Source organism: Elephas maximus, chromosome 12 (genome assembly GCF_024166365.1).
Source record: "Elephas maximus indicus isolate mEleMax1 chromosome 12, mEleMax1 primary haplotype, whole genome shotgun sequence".
In the NCBI taxonomy this organism is placed as follows: Eukaryota; Metazoa; Chordata; class Mammalia; order Proboscidea; family Elephantidae; genus Elephas; species Elephas maximus.
The window spans coordinates 61,771,396-61,793,371 of NC_064830.1; the positions used below are offsets into that span (position 1 = coordinate 61,771,396).

Sequence of the window (21,976 nt, forward strand, 5' to 3'; positions counted from 1 at the left end):
AATATGGATCTGTACAAAATATTGAAAAGCACTAGTAATGGTAAATAAGTTTTTTTTTTAACTTAATTTCTTGAAAAGATAACTGACTGCTTAAAACAAATTTAACAACAACATATTGTGGTGTTTGTAACATATGCCAGCAGTAAAAGTTATGACCACAATAGTACAAAAGGGGCTAAGATTCCTAGACTATACATAAAGTTATAAGATAATAATTCATGGATAGACTGTAAAAAGTTAAGAATCATACTGTATCCCTAGAGTCAACCACTTAAAAAAGAGAAAATAGATATAAAGCAAAAATGTCAAGAAGATATAAAATAAAATACTAATAAGCCAAGACCAAAAAAAAAAAAATCCAACTGTATGCTGTTCATAAGATACTTTAAATATAAAGACACAGGTACATTAAAAGGATGAGAAAAGACATGTTTTGCAAATACTAATCATAAGACAGTAGGAGTGGCTATACTAATATTAGACAAAGTAGATTTCAAGGCAAAAATATTAGCAGAGAAAAAGTGGAATGATAAAAGGTTCAATTCATCAGGAATTGTGTGTTCACCTAATAAAAGGGCTTTAAAAACATGAAGCAAAAACTCAGATTTACTTCTGACTAAAGGAAAAATAGACAAAATCACAATTATTGTGGGATATTTTTAATACTGCTTGCTAAATAACTGAGGGAACAGACAAATTAGTAAGGACAGATCAAACTTGAATGAGGGCTTTGCACCTATTTGTTCCAGTTGGAACCCCTGCTAAGAACTTGCATTTTTACCAAGTTCCCAGGAAGTTATACATATGAATCACCTGGGGGATCTTGTTAAAATGCAGATTCTGACTCAGTATATCTGGGGGTGCAAATGCAAATTCTAAGCAGCAAATTTGCCCTGATTTGAACAATACAATCAACCAGCTTACCCTAGTTGACATTCACAAACACTAATAGCCTACCAGCTATAGAATGCATGTACTTCTTGAGTGCATGTAGAACATTCATGAAGACAGAACATAAAACAAGAATCAATAAATTTCAAAGACAAAAATCAGAGATCTCTGACCAAACGGCATCAAATAAGAAATCATTAACAACATAGTATCTGCAAAATCCCCAAATATTTGAAAATTAAGCAATACAATTCTAGACAGCCTACAGATCAAAGAAACCACAAGAGAAATTTAAAAATATTTTGACTAAATGATGAGAACAAAACATACAAAACTCTATGGGATGAAGTCAAAGCGGTATTTAAAGGGAAATTTAAAGCTCAAATATTAATACTGGAAAAATCTAAAGTCAATGATTTAAGCTTCTACCCTAAGAAGCTAAAAAGAACAAAGAAAACCCAATAAAGTAGACGAAAATTACACAGAAATCAAACAATAGAAAAAAATTAACAAAATCAAAAGTCGATTGTTGAAAATATCAATCAAGTTGATAAGCCTCTATCTACACTGATGGGGGGGCGGGGAGAAAGCACAAACTATAGTATCAGATGGGAACCACCACACCTTATTACAGCTTCTACAGACATTGGAAAAAACTAGGGAAACAAACATACTTATGCCAATATATGCAAGAACTGAGATAAAATAGACAAATTTCTTGAAAAACATGAATTACCAAATAACACAAGAAATGGAAAATCAAAACTATAGTGACATATCATCTCATCCCCATTAGAACGGCAATGATCAAAAAACAGGAAATATTAGGTGTTGGTGAGGTTGTGGAGAAACAGGAACCTACCTTCATTGCTGGTGGGACTGTAAATTGGTACAGCCACTAAGGAAAACAAAAAAAGCTGAACACAGAACTACCACATAACCCAGGAATTCCACTCTTAGGTATTTACCCAAAAGACCTAACAGCAGTGACGCTAACAGACGTACGTACACCAATGTTGATTGGAGCATTTTTCACAGTAGTCAAAAGGTAGAAACAACCAAAATACCCATCAACTGATGAACAGATAAACTGTAGTACATACATACAATGGAATATTATTCAGCCATAAAGAGGAATGAAGTCCTGATGTATGCCACAACACAGATAAACCCAGAGGACATTATGCTGGGTAAAATACGTCAGGCACAAAAGGACAAATACTATATGATCTCACTAATATGAAATAAGCAAATATATAGAAACCCTAAGTAATTAGTGGTTACCAGGCATGGCAAACGGGGAAAGTGGAGGTTTTACTTAGAACGCATTGAATGTATGTTAATGGTGGTGGTATAATTCAGGAAAGGTAGCAAGAGTGGTTGCACAACTTGAAGAATGTAATCAATGCCAAGGAAGTGTATGTGTAGAAATGAAGTGTATGTTTCATTTGTACACGGTATGAAAAAAAAAAAAAAGACATGAAAATCTTTAACAGACAATAACTATTAAAGTAATTGAGTCATTATTTAAAACCTTTCCATGAGGGACGCTCGTAGTCCAGAAGCTTCAATCTTACATAAGCTCTTTCAGAAAAGAGAGAGGAGGGAAAAATTTCCAAGTAATTTTATGAAGCCAGTATATTCCTGATATGAAAGCCAAATGCTAGGAAAGAAAATTATAGAACCATATCCCTCGTGAATACAGATGCACAAATCCTGAACAATATACTAATACATAAGATTTAGCAATCTATAAAAAGCATAATACACCATGATCATGTGGAATTTATCGCAGGAATGCAAGGCTGGTTCAACATTCAGAAAATATGTAATTCACTACATTGACAGAATAAAGAAGAAAACCTATATGATTATCTCAACAGTAGCAAAAAAACCACTTGAGAAAATTCAACAATTATTCATGATAAAACCACTCAGCACACTGGGAATTGAAGGGGACCTTCCTCATCCCGATAAAGGGGAGACCTAAAAAAGCCTACAACTAATGCCATGCTTACTAATGAAAGACTGAATACGTCCCTCCTCAGGTCAAGAACAAGACCAGGGATGCCTGCTCTCATCACTTTAATTAAATATATCATACTAGGTAGAGCAGTAAAGCCAGAAAAAGTAAACAAAAGGCGTACAGATTAGAAAAGGAGTAGTAAAACTGTCTTTTTCTCTCAGACAACACGACCTAGAAAATTCTAAGACATCTACCAAAAAAAGTACTAGAATAAAGGAGTTAGTAAATGCACAGAATACAAAGGTTAATACACACACAAAAAAATCTCATTTCTCCATACTAATACCAGAAACAAATTTAAAAAATGCATCATTTACATTATTAAAAAGCTAAATAATTTAGGGTTAAATTTAATGAACTTTGACAATATGCTAAGTGAAAGAAGGCAAACACAAAAGATCATGGTGTTGTATGATTCCATTTATGGGTAATGTCCAGAACAGGCAAATCTACAGAGACAGAAAATAGATTCATGGTTGTCAGGAGCTGGGGGGAGGAAGAAATGAGGAGTGACCGCTAATGGCTTCTTTTTGTGACGTCTTAGTTACCTAGAGAAGCCTTAGTGGTGCAGTGGTTAAATCTGTTTGTTGAAGACATCACAATTGGTACTCCATCAATTCCTGGAGCCTTTGTTTTGCCAATGCCTTCAGTGCAAAAAAAAAAAAAAAATTTTTTTTTTTTTTTTGCACTGAAGGCATTGGCATAAAATCCTTCAATATTCCAACTTGAGGCTTGATTTTTTTTTCTTCAGTTCTTTCAGCTTGAGAGATGCCAAGCGTGCTCTTCCCTTTTGGTTTTCTAACTCCAGGTCTCCGCACATTTCATTATAATACTTTACTTTGTCTTTTCCAGCCACCCTTTGAAATCTTCGTTTCAGCACTTTTACTTCATCATTTCTTCCATTCACTTTAGCTATTCTATGCTCAAGAACAAGTTTCAGAGTCTCTTCTGACATCCATCCTGGTCTTTCTTTCTTTCTTGTCTCTTTAATGATCTCTTGCTTTCTCCATGTATGGTGTCCTTGATGTCATCCCACAACTCATCTGGTCTTTGGTCATTAGTGTTCAACATGTCAAATCTATTTTTGAGATGGTCTCTAAATTCAGGTGGGATATACTCAAAATCGTATTTTGACACTTATAGAGTTGTTTTAATTTTCTTCAGCTTCAACTCGAACTTGCATATGAAGAGTTGATGGTCTGTTCTGCAGTCAGCCCCTGGCCTTGTTCTGACTGATGATATTGAGATTCTCCATCATCTCTTTCCACAGATATACACCCACTCCTTACTTTCCCACACAGTTAGGGTCCAAAGACCAGGTCATTATGCGAAAATTGGTGTTAATGTGAAAACGGAGGATTTTTTTTTCCTATTTTCACACCATCCATTTGTCTGATTTTATTTAGAAAATATGATCATAGAAATAATAACGGCTCAGATTTACTGACGTGCTCATCACTGTGATGAGTGCAGGTATGGATTATTCCTCCGCAGAAAAGGAAGTCTGGAGGAGACACAGCTGGATAAAGCTGGGCTGTGTGACTGGAGGGTCCAGGCTTACTCACTTCACCTCCCACCTGTGGTGGGTCAGAGCTTCCCTCACAGAGCCACCTCTAGAGTTCCACTCCCACCCCTTCAAGCCCTGCGTTCATGATCCTGGAGCTTGTTCTGTCCTCTGGGCTTGGTGAGTCACCTAAGCTTGAGACTCGGGGCTTCCTGCAAGGGTGCTGGGAGCCTGGCCAAGCACCTGGCCCCATGGAGACAGGCTTCAGGCCCAGTTTGGCCCACTTTGGGATGTCATTAAACTTGCACTCATTTCTTCCAAACACCCTCTCCAATGTCTCTTTCTTTCCTATCTTCCCACCCCACAGCAATTTTGAGCTGCAGGGCCTCAGGCCACTTAAGAGCTGGGAACCCAGAAAAGGTGCCTGCTGGCTCGGTGCCACTCACATGTCTGCCCGGAGGCCATGGCCCTGGAGGAGGCCAGTCCACGTGGCAGCTGGACAGAGTGCCCCCCTGGCAGGAGGAAGCAGAGGGCGTGGGATGGCAGAGTCCAGCTTCTCGGAGGGTGCCCAAAGGCTCTCTCTGAGGGAAGGGATGCTCTGTAGCTGTTGCCACCATGCCCGCTGCCTCATTAATGCACAAAATAGCCAGAGAATAGATATTTTACCACTGTTGCAAATGTAAAATGCTGGATAATGAAATAGTTGATAAATAAGGCGTAGGTGTATAGTTGATTTGATTCCTATGTATTCCATCCTGCAAGGTCTATGTGTACAATCACCATTTATGTTGTTGAAAAAAGATATTTCCAATGAATACCAGCTTCTAGTAGCTAACAGCAATCGTTATAGATGTATTTGTCTTCCTTGCTCCCCCCATGTGTGTCTGTGTGCATTCTGCTCTTTTTATAACTCAGAAGTGATTAGATTAGAACCCATCCTACTCAAGTATGACCTAATTACCATAACAAAGAAACCTCTGTTTCCAAACAGGATCCTATTTATGGCATTGTTGTTGTTGCCAGGTGGCAATGACTCAGCTATGAATCACAGAGATCCCATGTACAACAGGATTGGATCACTGTGATCCATAGGGTTTTCACTGGCTGATTTTTGGAAGTAGATTGCCAGGTCTTTCTTCCTAGTCTGTCTTAGTCTGGAAACTCTGCTGAAACCTATTCAATATCTAACATGAAAGGCTCCACTGACAGATAAGTGGTGACTGCATTTGAGGTGCACTGGCTGGGAACTGAACTCAGGTCTCCTGCATGGATGCTGAAAGCTCTGCCACTCAACCACCACTGCCCTTATATTTATAGGTACAGCAGCCAGGATTTCAATACTTACTTCTGGGAGTCACAATTCAAACCATAACACGGGGTTTTGAAAATATTCTAGAAATTAGTGGTAATGGCTGCACAACCTTTTGAAAATACCAAAACCACTAAATTGTACACTAAAAAAATAATATATGTACATATGTTAGTGAAAGACATGCAAAACCTTTTCACTGAAAACTCCAAAACAGCTAAAACTTTGCATTTCTAACAAGTTCCCAGGTGATGCTAATGCTGCTGGTTAGGGACCAATTCTGAGAACCACTAGTAGATCACTGGTTCTCAAAATGTATTATACATAGAATCAGTTGGGGATCTTGTCAAACTATAGATTCTGATTCAGTATATTGGGGTTGAAATGCAAATTCTCAGCAGGAAATTGAACTGGAACGAACCAGTTCGAAGCCCTGCTCTAAAACCCTGCTGGATTAAAGAAGACCTTAATAAATGGAGAAATATACCACATTCATGGATTGAAAAACTCAAGCCAGTTAAGAAGTCAATTCTCCCCAAATTGATCTATAGATGCAATACAATTTTAACTGTGGGCCTAGCAGGGTTTTTCCTAGAAACTGACAAGATGATTCTAAAATTTCTAGGGAAATCCAAAGGACCCAGAATAGCCAAAATGATCTTGAAAAAGAACAGAGCTGTAAGGCTCATACTACCTGATTTAAAACTCATTAAAAAAAAAAAATTTTTTTTTTTTTTTTGTAAAGCTATAGAAACAGGCAAATAATAGTTCAGACTTCTGTAAAGGGCCAATTAGTAACTGTTTTAGGTTTTGTGGGCCGCATATGGTCTGTCCCACATTATTATTGTTTGTAACCCTTAAAAAATACATAAAGCCATTCTTAGGCTGTGGGAGGTCTAAAAACAGGGCTTGGGTTGGATTTGGCCCATGGGCTGTAGTTTGCCAACCCCTGGAACTAGAGTCCAGAAACAGACCCACCCTTATCCAGGCAACGCTATTCCTAGTTATTTATCCCAAGGGAAATGAAACATATATCCACACAAAGCCTTTACAAAAATGTTCACAGAGCTTTATTCATGATAGCTCCAAATTGGAAACTACCCAAATACCCATCAGCAAGAAAGTGACTAAGTAAACCAAGGCATACGCACAATACAGAATTGTATACATACAAGAGAATGCCATGTGCCAATAAAAAGGAATGAACTACTGATTCATGCAACGACATGGATGAATCTCAAAAACAAGTCATGGGCCTAAAGAAGCCTTGCAAGGAAAGTACATACTGTATGAGTCCATTTACATGAAGCTGGAGAAGAGGTAAAACTAATCTATGGTGAAAGAAATCAGTGGCGATTGTGGGGAGGAGGGCAGGAAATGAAAGGGGATAATAATGTAAATATTTTATCTCTTGACAGGTATGGGTGCATGGGTATATGCATTTTGACAAATGCACCAAACTGTAACACTGAAAATGTGTCCACTGCACTCTATGCAATTATAACTCCAAAAACATTAAAAGTAAAACAATAAAATATTTTTAAAACAAATATATCTTTAACTTCAGATACTAAATGTTTACCTTTGGCAGTTTAACAAGATTGATTGGTTTTTCTTACAAGTATTATCTTCAAGGCAGTCGCCTAGGAAACTTACAAGTCTTCAATGGTGCTATTATGTAAAACAATCAGTTTTTGTTACAGAAAATAATCAGTTACAAAGTTAACGGGGAAAAAGAAATATGACTCTGTCTTGGGCTTAAATCAAGATACATAATTACTGATATAAGACCAGAAGGGAAAACATTAAGGAGCCCTGGTGGCTCAATGGGTAAAGCACTTGGTTGCTAACCAAAAGGTTGGCAGTTCAAGCCCACCAGCGGTTTCAAAGGAGAAAAGACCTGGCAATCTGGTCCTGTAAAGATTACAGCCTAAAAGATTCAATGGGGGCAGTTCTACTCTGTACTATAGGGTCATTATGAGTCAGAATCGACTCGACAGGCACACAACAACAAGGAAAAACATCAGAAACTTAACATGAAGTATAACTCGGTGACAGGAGTATGGTCAACATAATTCCTTTCTAGACTTTCCTGTGCTTTCAAACTTTTGTACAATAAAAACCAAAGATTATTATTATTATTATTTATATTCAATCCGTATGCTGAGCAAATAACCCGAGAAACTGGACTATATGAAGAATGCAGCATCAGGATTGGAGGTAGACTTATTAACAACATGCAATATGCACATGACATAACCCTGCTTGCTGAAAGTGAAGAGGACTTGAAGCACTTTACTGATTAAGACCAAAGGCTGTGTACAGCCTTCAGTATGGATTATACCTCAACATAAGGAAAACAAAAATCCTCAACTGGGCCAATAAGCAACATCATGATAAATGGAGAAAATACTGAAATTGTCAAGAATTTCATTTTACTTGGATCCACAATCAATGCCCATGGAAGCAGCAGTCAAGAAATCAAGTGACGTATTGCACCAGGCAAATCTGCTGCAAAAGACTCTTTAAAGCATTAAAAAACAAAGATGTCACTTTGATGACTAAGGTGCACCCGACTCAAACCATCTTATTTTCAATCGCCTCAAATGCACGCAAAAGCTGGACAGTGAATAAGGAAGACCGAAGAACTGACTCCTTTGAATTATGGTGTTGCCGAAGAATAATGAATTTACCATGGACTGCCAGAAGAAAGAACAAATCTGCCTTGGAAAAACTACAGCCAGAATGCTCCTTAGAAGCAAGGATGGGGAGACTTCATCTTATGTCCTTTGGACATGTTATGAGGAGGGACCAGTCTCTGGAGGACATCATGCTTGGTAGACCATCCCTTAACGAGATGAACTGACACAGTGGCTGCAACAATGGGCTCAAGCACAACAAGGACTGTGAGCACAGCATAGGACTGGGCAATGTTTCGTTCTATTGTTTCTCAGGATTGCTATGAGTAGGAACTGACTCGATGGCACCTAACAACAATTTTTATTATTAGAGAGAAATGTCCTCAGAAAGCATTAGAAAAAGCAGTGTTATTATCACTTCAAGTTTTTGATGGCTATCTCGAATCCTTTATGCAACAACCCCCCACAGGGTTTTCAAGGAGCAGCTGGTGAATTCGAACTGCAGACTTTTTGGTTAGCAGCCCAATGCTTAATCACTGCACCACCAGGTCCCCAACAAAGCACCTAGTGCCAGTTAAGTTTTCTGAAAGGTTTTCAGTAAATGCCAGGCATTGTGCTAAAGATTTTACATACATGATCTAGTTCAAGCAGCACAATTCCATAAAACGTATTATTATTCCCTTTTAAGCTACATACCTTACCCATTGCCATCGAGTCGATTCCGACTCATAGCGACCCTATAGGTCAGAGTAGAACTGCCCCATAGAGTTTCCAAGGAGCTACATAACAACCCTCAAAAGTAGGTGCTGTTATTATTACCGTTGTTAGGTGCCATCAAGTCAGTTCCCACTCATAGCGACTTATCTCAGGCTGGGTTTTCTAGAGAAGCAAAACCAGTAAAGCATATAACTATATGCAGAAAAAGATTTATATCAAGGAAATGGCTCACGAGGTTGTAGAGGCTGGAAGGTCGCAAGTCCGTGGAACAGGATGGAGGCTTCTCTTGATTCACATAGCCGCAGGAGCTGGTGAACCCAAGACCAGCAGGTCAGAGACAAAGGCTCTTGTTCACAGGCTGCAAAGATCGACAAATCCCAAGATCGGCAAATCCCAAGATCGGCAGGCAAGATGGCAGGTAAGCTGCTAGCTCAAGTCCCAAGAACCACAGAGCAGACAAACAGGAGCCAGCTGCAGAATCCACAACAAGCAAAAGCCCACAAGCCCTACCAGAAAGTCCACTTATATTCAATGCGAGCCACACACCCAAGGAAACTTCCTTTCAACTGCTTGGCTACTCACAGCAGATCCCATCATGGAGGTGACACATTATATTAAATCTCATCATGGAAGTGATCACAACATCATATAATTGCCAAACCACTGAGAATCATGGCCCCGCCAAGTGGACACACAGCCTTAATCACTACAGCGACCCTATGAGCAACAGAACGAAACACTGCCCAGACCTGCATCATCCTCATAATCACTGCTATGCTTGAGCTCATTGTTGCAGCCGCTGCGTCAATCCATTTCATTCAGAGTCTTCCTTTTTTTCACTGACCCTCTACTTTACCAAGCATCATGTCCTTCTCCAGCGACTGGTCCCTCCTGATAACATGTTCAAAGTACGTGAGGCAAAGTCTTGCCACCTTCACTTCTAAGGAGCATTCTGGCTGTACTTTTTCCAAGACAGATTTGTTCATTCTTCTGGCAGTCCATGGTATATTCAATATTCTTCGCCAACACTGTAATTCAAAGGCATTGATTCTTCAGTCGGTACTATTATTATGATCATTTAAAAAAAAAAAAAAAAAGACCCAGAGAAACCAAAAACCCACTGCCATCGAGTCAATTCTGACTCATAGCGACCCTGAGGACAGAGCAGAACTGCCCCACAGGGTTTGCAAGGAGCTCATGGGGGATTTGAGCTGCCAACCTCCTGGTTAGCAGCCATAGGTCGTAACCACAACGCCAGCAGGGTTTCCCAGAGAGATTAAGTAATTTCCTCACAGCTAATACCCGGTGGAGCCTGGATTTGAACTAAGGTAGCTTAGTCCAGAGCTCAAGCTCTGTGCTTAAGCACTGAGCTGAACTGTAGTAGGCACTCTGAGCTGCTGCTGTTGCTGCTACTACTAAGCTTAATAAACAGATGGAGTACTATCCATGCCAGACATTTAATATCCATATACAGTTAAAAAGTTTAAAGAAATTAATTCATGGATGAGTATCATGGGAAGGTAGGCATGTCCTGAATCACACATTCTAGAGCACAATTATGAAGACCTTCCATTAAAGTTATAAGATTACTGAGCTGTTACAAAACTGCTCAAAATTGCTGATGGAAACTTGTGACCACAAGAGTTACATATATCCCGCATCGCACTGTATTAATTCAAAGCTTTCAATCTTTTCATTCTAGAAAGTGATAATTTATTTTTGTTATGATCTTTTAAAAAAGGCTAACTTAGGATTTATGTGATACAAAATTCTCTGATTTTCTCTGCATCGCTTTAAGGATTAGATGACCTTACATGAAAGAGTGACAGCATCAAACAAATGTAGAGTATCACTTCTCTTACTATTAAATATTGAAATTTTCTAATTATCTTCCCAAAATAGAGAAAGTGGACTAGTGGTCCCTTTAATAGCTAGCTTAGCCCTACTAATTCTTTACTGACACACCTGCGCTGCGAGCCCATTCCTGTAGAGCACACGTGCTCAGAGTGTGGTCCCTGACCAGCATCACCTGGGAACTGGTTAGAACTGCAGCATCTCAGGCCTCGCCCCAGGTCCCTCAATCAGAATCTCCAGGGGTGTTGCCCAGCCACATGTGTTAACAAGCCCCCAGTGGTTCTGTCAGATGCTCAACTTTGAGAACTACCACTTTCTGGTTTCTGACCAAAATGTTGGCTGACTGAGTCCAGGGAAGCCTCCATCTAAGTCAAAGCCTTAGGGAGAGCTCCAGGTAAAGCATGATCTACATTTTCTCATCACTTTCTAAAAAAAGGATATTCCAAAAATCCTATTAAAAAAATAAACTCTAATCTTTTGTATAGCCTGGGTGAAAATAATTTTCTATTAAGATATAGAGGCCCTGACCATCAGCCTGAGACTGGAAGAACTAGATGGTGCCTGGCTACCAGAAGTTTATAGACAAACTGTTTTGGTCCCTTTTCAGATCCTGTTAGTTATAAGAAAGGATTAAAAGGATTTCTAAGGCCACAAGAGCAAATTTTTATCAACCTTAGAAAGATTCTGGACCTCTTGGCCAAATACATCGAAGTATCTTCCTTTTTCCACCAGCTTCTGGCTTCCTTCTGCCACCTTCTTTGTGCAAAGCCAACAACTCTCAACCCCCCATGGCCAGAATAACTTCAGTGTGTGTACCACTTCGAATTCCACTTATTATATATTGTTCTTTTTTTGCTTTCCTTCTAAAAGACAAGCATTTGGGTTATTTTCAGTAGAAAACTAGAACATGCTACCAAAAAAGGTAATATGATTACATATCACCTTCTGCTACTGTTGAAATGGATGGAGAAATCTGTTTTGTTTCATTTTAAATTTGTATCATGCCTGTTAACACTATTGCCATGTTGCTGGAATGGCTCATTTCCTATTTAAAATATTTCTTCAAGACACACAAGACTAGGAATGAGAAAGGGGAAATAATTACATACAATGAGAAAGCAAAAAAATCACAAGAATTTTGGTACAACTCTAAGTTAACTAATTGTACAGCCTGGGTGAAAATAATTTTCTATTAAGATATAAATTATAAAACTGACCAAAGAGACAAGTGGCATGAGTTAGTGATTAAGAGGCCCTGACCATCAGCCTGAGACCGGAAGAACTAGATGGTGCCTGGCTACTACCAATGGCTACCCTGACAGGGAATACAACAGAGAATCCCTGGTGGAGCAGGAGAAAAGTAGGATGCAGAACTCAAATTCTAGTAAAAAGACCAGACTTAATGGTCTGACTGAGACTGGAGGAACCCCAGAGGACACAGCCCCTGGACTCTTTGTTAGCCCAAAACTAAAACCATTCCAGAAGCCAACTCTTCAGACAAAGATTAGACTGGACTATAAGACATAAAATACTGGTGAGGAGTATGCGTCTTAGCTCAAGTAGACACATGAGATTATGTGGGCAGCTCCTGTTTGGAGGCAAGATGAGAAGGCGGGGGCGGGGGACAGGAGCTGGTTGAATAGACACGGGAAATAAAGAACGGAGTGGAGGAGTGTGCTGTCACATTATAGGGAGAGCAACGAGAGTCACATAACAATGTGTGTATAAGCTTTTGCATGAGAAACTGACTTGAATTGTAAACTTTCACTCAAAAACCAAAGCACGATTAAAAAAGAGGCCCTGAGCCAGACTACCAGGGATCCAGTCCTGGCTCTGTGCCTACTCACTATGTGATCATCAAGTTAGTTAACTTCTGTGGGATTCCATTTCTTAATATTTAACATGCAAGTAACAGGGGTACCTACCTCATAACTTTTTTAAATGAGGATTAAAGAGTTACATATTTTGAGTATTTCTCAGAAATAAAGTAAATTTAGACTTTTCTAAAAGAAAAATGCATTCACCCAAGAGACCAAGTCTAAAAGAACCAACAGCCATAGAAAATAGCAAAAGAAGGGTCAAAGATCTTAAGTCACCCCCAAAAATAAGCTCAGGCCCCCACAATTGGGCAGGTGAAGTCTCCTAAGCCTTGAAGTAACAGATCTTTCCAACACTACTGAAACTGTTCTGGAGAACAGATGTTAACATAACATGGATATCAAAACCTGGCAAAGATGGCACACAAAAAAGAACTATGGGTCAATTTCAACACTGATTAGTGAGAAGCAAAAATTCTAAATGTAACACTAGCAAATAAAATTTAGCAATACATTAACTTCTAATTTCATAATTACAGGAATGGTTCAGTCTGACATTAGGAAATCTACTGAGATAATCTGTCACATAAATAAAAGAGCAAAATCACGGGGTAATCACCATAGATGTTGAAAAGGCATTTGATAAAACCCAACAGTTGATAAATGAGGAATAGATTAGTCCTCAATTTAGAAAATACATTTGTTGACTACAAACCAAAGCTAACATTATGCTTGAAAACAAAATGCTAGATGTATCTCTATTCAAGTCAGATGCGAGAGAGGGATGCTTAAGAGCATAAACACTGGCATGGAGAATACAAAAGTATCAATAATGCAAAAGATGAGTGTCTACTTGGAAAACCAAGCGACTCACCTGAAAAAGAATTAGAATAAATAAGAATTCCGCCATAAAGCAGCCAGATTACCAAAGTGACATATACACATCAACATCTTTCCTATACTAAAAACAATAGCCAGTTGGATAAAAAGAACTCACCTCCAATAGCAAAAAAAAGCCATAATACATTCAGAAATAAGAAAGGCATAACACCTATATGAAGAAAATGATGTCATGCTCCTTAACAATATAAGATTCCAGGAAAAGATGTAATTTGTATTTATAGGATAAGAAGACTCAGGAAGCCACAAAACTGTTAAAATGTCAAACTTCTCCTAAAATGATGTATGAAATTCAATATAATCACAATCAAAATGCCCCAAATTTTTTTAATTTTAAGAATTTGAAAACGGTTTGAAACAGCGGTTTCTCTCTGCCAGCTGCCATGAAAATCACCTAAGGCACTATAAAGTATATTAATGCCCAGCCCACACCCCCCGAGACCCTCGTTTAATGGGTCTGCAAAGGGGCTCAGGCCCCATCTACTTCTGATGCACAGCCAGAGTGGAGATCCACCCATTTCAAAGAGTAACTTATAAGAATGGCAAAGAAAACAACGGTGTCCTGGAAAGGAACGAAGGGCAACTCACGCCATCATACATTAAAATTCTTTGTACAGCTAGGATAAAATCTATGGAACAAAAAAAAAAAAAAGGAGAGAGAGAGACCAGAATTAGACCCAAATCCCATGTATATGAAAACTGAATTAAGCCTATATCAAAAATGGCATGTCAGGTCAACAGGCAAAAACATAGATGACCAATATCTAAATAAATGGTACTGGGGCAACTACTGAAACCCTGGTGGCGCAGTGGTTAAGTGCTACGGCTGCTAAAAAACAGGTCAGCAGTTCGAATTCACCAAGTGCTCCTTAGAAACTCTATGGGGCAGTTCCACCCTGTCATATAGGGTCACTATGAGTTGGAATTGACTTGAAGGCAATAGATTATTTTTTGTTTTTCGGGCAACTATGATTTGGAAAAATATAGAACTGGATTTCTATATCTCACTTCTTGTAAGAGCCAAAATATATTCTGGGTTACAGATCTAAGGGAAAAAAAAACTGCAGTCTGTGTCATAATTTTGAAACAGGGAAAGCATTTCTAAATATGAAATAAAACCCAAAAGCCATAAAGAGAAAAATGGAAAAATTCATTTCTATAAAAACTGAACACATCCATTTGGCGAAAACACAGCTATCATATTGTAAGCAAATGTGGCCATATCACTGGTAAAACAAATTTTGGCAAATAAAAAAGGGGGAAAAGGCTTGGATACACTTATCAAAAGGCTTATATCTTTAATATACAAAGAGTTCTTACAAACAAACAAGAAAAAAAAGGGGAAACCATTCGAGAGAAAAGTGGACAATGGTTATATGCTAACAATTAGCAAAAAACAAATGCCAATTTATGAAAAGATGCATAAAAAAGAAATGCAAAATAGAACAATATGGCTTTTTTACACAACAGAATGGCAAATAATAAAAAGAATGATAATATCTAGTACTGGTGAGATCTAGGGAACAAGAATTCATTCACTGTTAGTGAGGGTGTAATTTGCACAACATTCCTGGAGAATATTTGGCAATATCTCTGTTAGGGTTGCTATGAATTGGAATTAACTCGATGACAACGGGTTTGGGTTTTTGGTTTTTGTGCTTATTAAAAATGTAATATCCTTTAATTTAGAAATTCAACTTCCAAGAATTTATCCAGAAACTATACAAAGATGTTATGTACAGGTAAGTTCAATGCAAAATTGTTGCAATTGTAGAACACTGGGAACAATAATGTCCAGCCAATAGACATTACTCCTATAAATCAAGATACACCCAAATTAGGAAGACTACCATACTATTAAGAATGGCTGAGAGCTATATGCAACATGGAACAAATTTCCAACTTACACTGTTAAGAGTGTATGTGATGGGAGGGATGATATATACACTTTTTTTGCACAAGTGTGCATATTATACTCTACATTTAGAAGAGATATCTACACACACTCCTCTACATGCACAGACCATCTCTGGCAGAACAGAGAAAAAACAGCAGTTGCCTTTGGTGAGAGAATCATGGGTCAAAAACTAAGGGAGATGAACTTTCCAGTTCTTGCCCTTAATGCTATTTATGTTGTTAAACCATGTGCATGATTACTTTCTAGAAACAAAACAAAAAACATTTAACACAGTCTTTGACCCAGTAGTCTAGCTTTTCAGAAGTCTATTCCACAATGCTTGTGGATTTGCCTACACAAGGATATATCTACTGCTGCACTGTTTGTACTCGTGAAGATGCAGAAACAGTCCAAATGTTTGTCATTGGGGGACTAAGTAAACAAATTATGGTGCATGACATAATGGAACACTTTTCTATCAGTAGAAAAAACAAGAAAAATCTGTATGTGCTGACATGGGAAGGCATCTAAGGCATACTGGTAAGTAAACAGGCAAGGTGCTTACGTCCTTTGGTTCCATCTTGTATTAAAAAAGTGTATTAATAAATATTGGCTGTATAGAGGTGGTTATCTGTAAGGAGTGCTGACGTGAGCTGCTGTTTTTTAAAGTTATTTTGTAGGGAATACTTCCTTTGTAATAATTTTTGTAACGTTTTTTATTTTGGTGAAAACACACGTACCATTTCAACAATTTCTACATCTACAATTCAGACACTGATTACATTCTTCAAGTTGTGCCACCATAGTGGTGGTGGAATAATTTGCAAAAGGATAGCAAGAATGGTAGCACAACTTACAGTAATAATTTTTAAAATAAAATTATCTTTTCAAAGGTGTGCACGTGAAGATCTTATTTGGCTGTGCTACAGTGATGTTATAGAGAAGGGATGGCTGAATATAAACCTGCCTCTTGCTGTTACTATCTGTTCATCACTATTTGTCTTGTGTCCCACCCAAAGGGTATGACAAATCTTTCAAAAATTCCAGCCCCCAGCCCATTTACCTCTCTGGGACACCTACAGGAAATGGAGCTGACTGCCACCGTAGCACTCACGTGGCTCACTTCCCAAACAGCGAACGCTCACAAAGTGTTGTCTGGAAGAGAGCTCACATTGTACAAACAGAACTCAAGGATGATAGGAAAAACCTGGGCAGACAGCAGACTGTGAAATGATAAATAGACACAATCGGCAAAATTCGGACTGCAGGCAACTCCCCGGGACAAAAAGCATACAACCACCACCAAACTATCAGTTTCTTTAACAAATAAACTGTAAGGATTCTACATATTAGTAGATTCTCAAGAGACATGTTAACCAAATGAAATACGGATTATTAAGATTTTAAGTAAAAATTTATAAAAATAAATTATGACATTATTAGACAACTGGAAATTTGAATGTTTGGTGGACATCTGATAGTGTGAAGAAATTGTTTATTTATATGTGATAACAATATTGTGTTAGGTTTACGAAGTCTACTTTTCATAGATTTATTTGTATCAGCAGCTCTCAAAGTGTGGTCCGGGGATCCAGACCTTTTGGGGAGGGGCACAAAATCAAAATCATTTTCATAAACTACTAAAACACTCTCTCCCCTTTTCACTCTCATTCTCTCCCAAGTACACAGTGGAATTTCCAGGGCTTCATGACATGTGAAGATTCTTTTCATATCTAATACAGTAAATACTGATAGACGTAATCCACATTTTTAAAACTATCATTTGGGCCCTCATTGATTTTTAAGATTACTCCGCGGTTCCAAGACTAAAAAGTTTGAGAACCACTGCAATGTGTCTTACTTTTCTATACGATTTGAATTCTTCTAAATAAAAAGTTTTCTTACTTGGTAGATAAAATGCTGAGGTGAGGCTATTAAGAAGGCAAAAACATCATCTACCCGGGAACCACGAATCCATTAGAAATCCCTTCTCAACCCCAGACCCTAAAAAAGGCATGCACACACAGAACCCTCTTCAAATACCAGGTACAACTAATGTTTCAAAAGAGGTAAAAGCTATTTTAACTCTGCGAATTATTTCACTTTATTAAGTTTAAAAAAAAAAAAAAAAAAAGCCTCTCCTTACCTAAGACAGTCACAGGAAGGGCTTTGTAGCCATCACAGGATGCTCGAGCCAACACTGTGGAGGAACTGTGTTCTACCCCTAATCTCCCCATCCCTCATTTGGGACTAATCATACCCAAACAACAGCCCAAACTGTTTTTCTGTTCTGGAATTTGCTGTACCAAATACTCCCTGAAACAGTGCGCCAGTGGCTGCAGTTTAGAAACCTCTTGTGGCTGAGCATCTGGAGTGTTTGTTACTGCAACAGGAACCAGCCTGCCTTTCTCCCTCGATCTTCCTCCCTTGTCAGCTTTTATCTTTCTCAGCTGTCTGCTTTTTAGCTTGGTCTTGCCCTTTTCTCTCCCCCAAAGCTCATCTCCCACTCTACACACCAGTTGCAAGGCTCCTGGCTGCCAACCACAGCCCAGACCATTTCCGAGCAAGGCCTCACCTCGCACAGGCCTCACAGCCACCTGGAGGCATCTTAAAACCCAGGTAACGGGGCCCACCCCCTGAGCTTCTGATTCAGCAGGTCTGGGGTAAGGCTTGAGAATGTGCATTTCTAACCAGTCTCCAGGTGATGCTGACGCTGCTGGCCCGGGAATCCCACTTCGAGAGCCACCATGTTAGGGTTTCCTCAGGGGCCTGGGCTTCCCCTAGCTCTGCCACCTCTTAGCCCTATAATTGTGGCAAGTAGTTGAGCTAAAACACTCAGAACGCACCTTCTTCATCACTAAAATGGAGGCCACGGTGACAAATACCTTACTGGATGGCTGTACAACGCGGAGGCTCTGGGTGGTGCCAACAACTAATGCACTTGGCTCTACAGCCCAAAGTTTGGAGGTTCGAGCCTACCCAGAAGCACCTCAGAAGTAAGGCCCAGCAATCTGCTTCCCAAAGATCATGGTCTGAAAACCCCATGGAAAACAATTCTACTCTGACACATATGGTTGGCAAGAGTTGAAGTGGGCACGACAGCACCTGGTCCTGGTATACATGAGTAACGAGTTCGTCAGTTGGGCACAGCGTAGGTCACGCATCCCTTACAGGGTTCACTGATGCAACAAGAAGCTGATGCCCAAGAGGTGTGTGCTCCTATGCCTACACATCTTCCTCAGAGTTGAAAATCAGCAATCAGTCCAAATACATTCCCTACACCTTCAACTGCCTGACGTGCCAGCCACCCTATTGGTGGCTTCTTTGAGAACTCATTCTAAAGACATAGGGCAGAGATCTTTTACCTGGGAAAGAAGGGTTCCGGATAACAGATCCGTCCCTTCCAAACTGAGTTTGGAGAGCCTGCTAGGAGGAACAGGAACAGGTCACGTGATCCCATTTAACATATCACTTGGTTCTGGGAAAAGTAAGGCCAGGAAGCATCAAGCACCTAGCTACTCACCTTAGCCATGCCTCCAGCCTGCGCTGTGTTCAGTCCCGCATGACTGGCCATTTGGGGTGACACCTGTGTTAGTGTCTCGGCCAGCACACTGCCCGAGGCCCCCTGCATGGCGGGGGCGGGGTACGGCATTCCGGCTCCCCTTCCTCTGCCCGCAGCCCCGAGAGATCCGTTCATGACTTGCGCCTGCCCTTGCTGGGCCTGATTCACGAGACTGTGGCCAGAGTTACTACTAAGGAGGCCTTGGTGGGTCTGGTTGAAGTTTGCATTTATGCAGATCCCAGGTCCAGTCTGCGACGTGGCGGGGCTGCTGGTCACCAGCCCTACTTGTTTTTGTGCTTGCGGATTCAGTGCTTGTGAGGCAGGGGGGGTAGGACCGGAGGTGCTAGCTGCCTGTTTGGGCAGGCTAGGGGCGGAAGAGTCTCCCTGGTTCAGAGGGCTCTTGCCCATGGCACCCAAGCTGGCCATGCTCACACTGTTGGGCTGTCCCTGGGCCTGGCCCCCGAGGCCTTGCTGTACAGGGCTGCTGGCGCTCACATTTCCTATTCCTGGGGTGATGCTAGAGCTGCTGCCTCCTCGCAGAAGCTCTGACAGTTGTTTATGTTTGGAAGCAGCATCTGGAACAAGGTTCCCACTGTTTAAAAGGCCTAATTCTCCTCCATTGGGGATCAGCTCATCGGGAAGATCATTTTCCAAGTCAAACAATGATCCAAAATCTAGAAATTAAACAGAAATGGCAATGAGAAACGAAGCAATCACAGTAGCTCTTCAACTGCTGTACATGTTATCATGATCTCAAACTACAGGGCCTTCAACATGAAACACGTGTCTTAAGAGCAATGTCAAAATGATCTGAAAGTTCACTTCAGAAAATGAAACAAAGAACGGTTTTCAAATTCTGAGAAAGAAAGAGTTAACCAGAGCTGAGGAAGGCAAGCCCTGCTAGATTTTATCATGTATTCTGAAACAATAACTAAAGAGTGTGGTGTGAGGACAAAGGCAAACATACAAATTAAAAGAAAGCAACAGCAAGTCCAAAAATTCACTGGATTATAATGTTGAATGTCTTTAAGAATATATGTACGTGTGTAAAAAAGAACTGGGCTTCAGGTTTGATGAGTAGCAACTTGGGGAAGTTAAAGTAAAGCCTAACCTTAAATGATTACACAAATGTGTTTAAAAAAAAAACCTAGCCTTAACATGACATCACTGATGTCTCAAGGTATTGAAGCTGCAGAAATAACTTTAAAAAGAACATGTACAGAAACTAAAAGTAGTTGAAAATAAAAGAACAGTTAAAAACGTGTGTCATATTAAGAGGGTTAGCATAACCCACACGAACACTGAAAAGCATACTGACTGTGTAGGACAACGGACACAAGCAGATAATTATCACTGAGGAAGATAAAATAGTAAAACAGATCCTCCTCCCTCGCAAACACGTGAAAATTAAAACACCTCCTTTTTCCCAGTCCCTCTCAAAAGTGACATTCTTCTAGAGAAATGTCTCTCTGTCATCTCTACTCCCTCACCTCTCATGCACTCTTCAAACCCCACCAACCACGCCAGGCACATGTGTGCAAAGGACAAACGTGTAGAAATATGTTCATCATAGTACTATCTCTAATATTAAAAAAAAAAAAGGCACAACACAACACTCTCCAGAGGCAGCTTAGCACAACAGTTACAAACTCTACAATCACAGTGCCTGCATTTGAACCCCAGCTCTGCCTCCAGCTCCCCATTTTCAGCTGTGGGGCTTTGGGCAAATTCCTTAACTGTTCTGTGCTGAAGTTTCCTCTATATCTCATAGAGTCATTGTGAAGATTAAACAAACTAAAAGCTGTAGAGCACTTAGAACAGTGCCTGCACATGGCAAATGTTAAGTATTAGCTATTATTATCATTACTGTTATCCAATAACAGTAAGGCTTAATAAACTGCCTTGCAATGTTACAATATATTATACATTTACCAACATAATTATGAGCGACGTAGAACTGTAGAAAAATATTTTATGCTATATAAGAACATATGCAAATAAAAAATGTATGCAAAATGGCACACAGAATAAGATTAGAACTAATTAAGAATAAATGCAGTGGACAATGGCTGGAAATGAACGCGCAAGGAACAAAAACAGCTGTTCTGGTTAAGTGGTGGGGGTAATGGGTGCATGGGGCTTTTTTTTTTTTTTTTAAATCATAGCCTCCCCTCTCCCCCCAAACCACCCGTCTTTAGAAAATGAAAACCATTTTCCCCCATTGTGGTAGACCCTAATGACTGCTTAGCCAACAAGCCCTTCCCTTCTCTGCTGGGGAAACCCCATGGTTCCAGGATGGCGGCCAGGTGGCTCCTCCAAGAAAGGGTACTGCCTTCCCCAGCAGGAGGATAAGCCGATCACCATGGTCACAGTTCCCTTGCAAGTGACACATCCCAGCTAAGGGATCTGAAGGTAAGACAGCTCTGGAAAAGGTCTTCTTTCCTAATAAGGGACACTCAGAAAGAAATACTCCTTTTCTTCTTTAGATTTCATTATGGAACAATGGATCTACCTTGCAATGAAGAGAGGAAACAATGCTCACATGTTAAGGATGTGCCAAAAAACAGAGACGCCTGGATTAGCAAAGACATCTCTGAGCTGCTGAATTATGCAACCCTGGAACCTTGCTCCTTTCAGACTTGTTTTGTGAGATGATTTATGTCCCACTGTTTAAGCCACAGGAAACCCTGGTGGTGTAGTGGTTAAGTGCTATGACTGCTAACCAAAAGGTCGGCAGTTTGAATCCACCAGGTGCTCCTTGGAAACTCTATGGGGCAGTTCTGCTCTGTCCTATAGGCCCACTATGAGTCGGAATTGACTCCATGCACGGCAAGGTTTAAGCCACGTTAGCTGGAGTTTA

General features: G+C 39.9%; 1 protein-coding gene across 3 annotated transcripts in view; it reads right to left on the reverse strand.

Annotated features, from left to right (window-relative positions):
- Positions 1-21,976, reverse strand: part of CREBBP (CREB binding protein) — a 154,087-nt gene that overhangs the window by 105,264 nt on the left and 26,847 nt on the right. For all 3 annotated transcript variants that reach the window (XM_049903809.1, XM_049903808.1, XM_049903810.1), the window contains exon 2: positions 19,078-19,790. In XM_049903809.1, the coding sequence (XP_049759766.1) occupies positions 19,078-19,790 (713 nt within the window). The remainder of the gene's footprint in view (positions 1-19,077; positions 19,791-21,976) is intronic.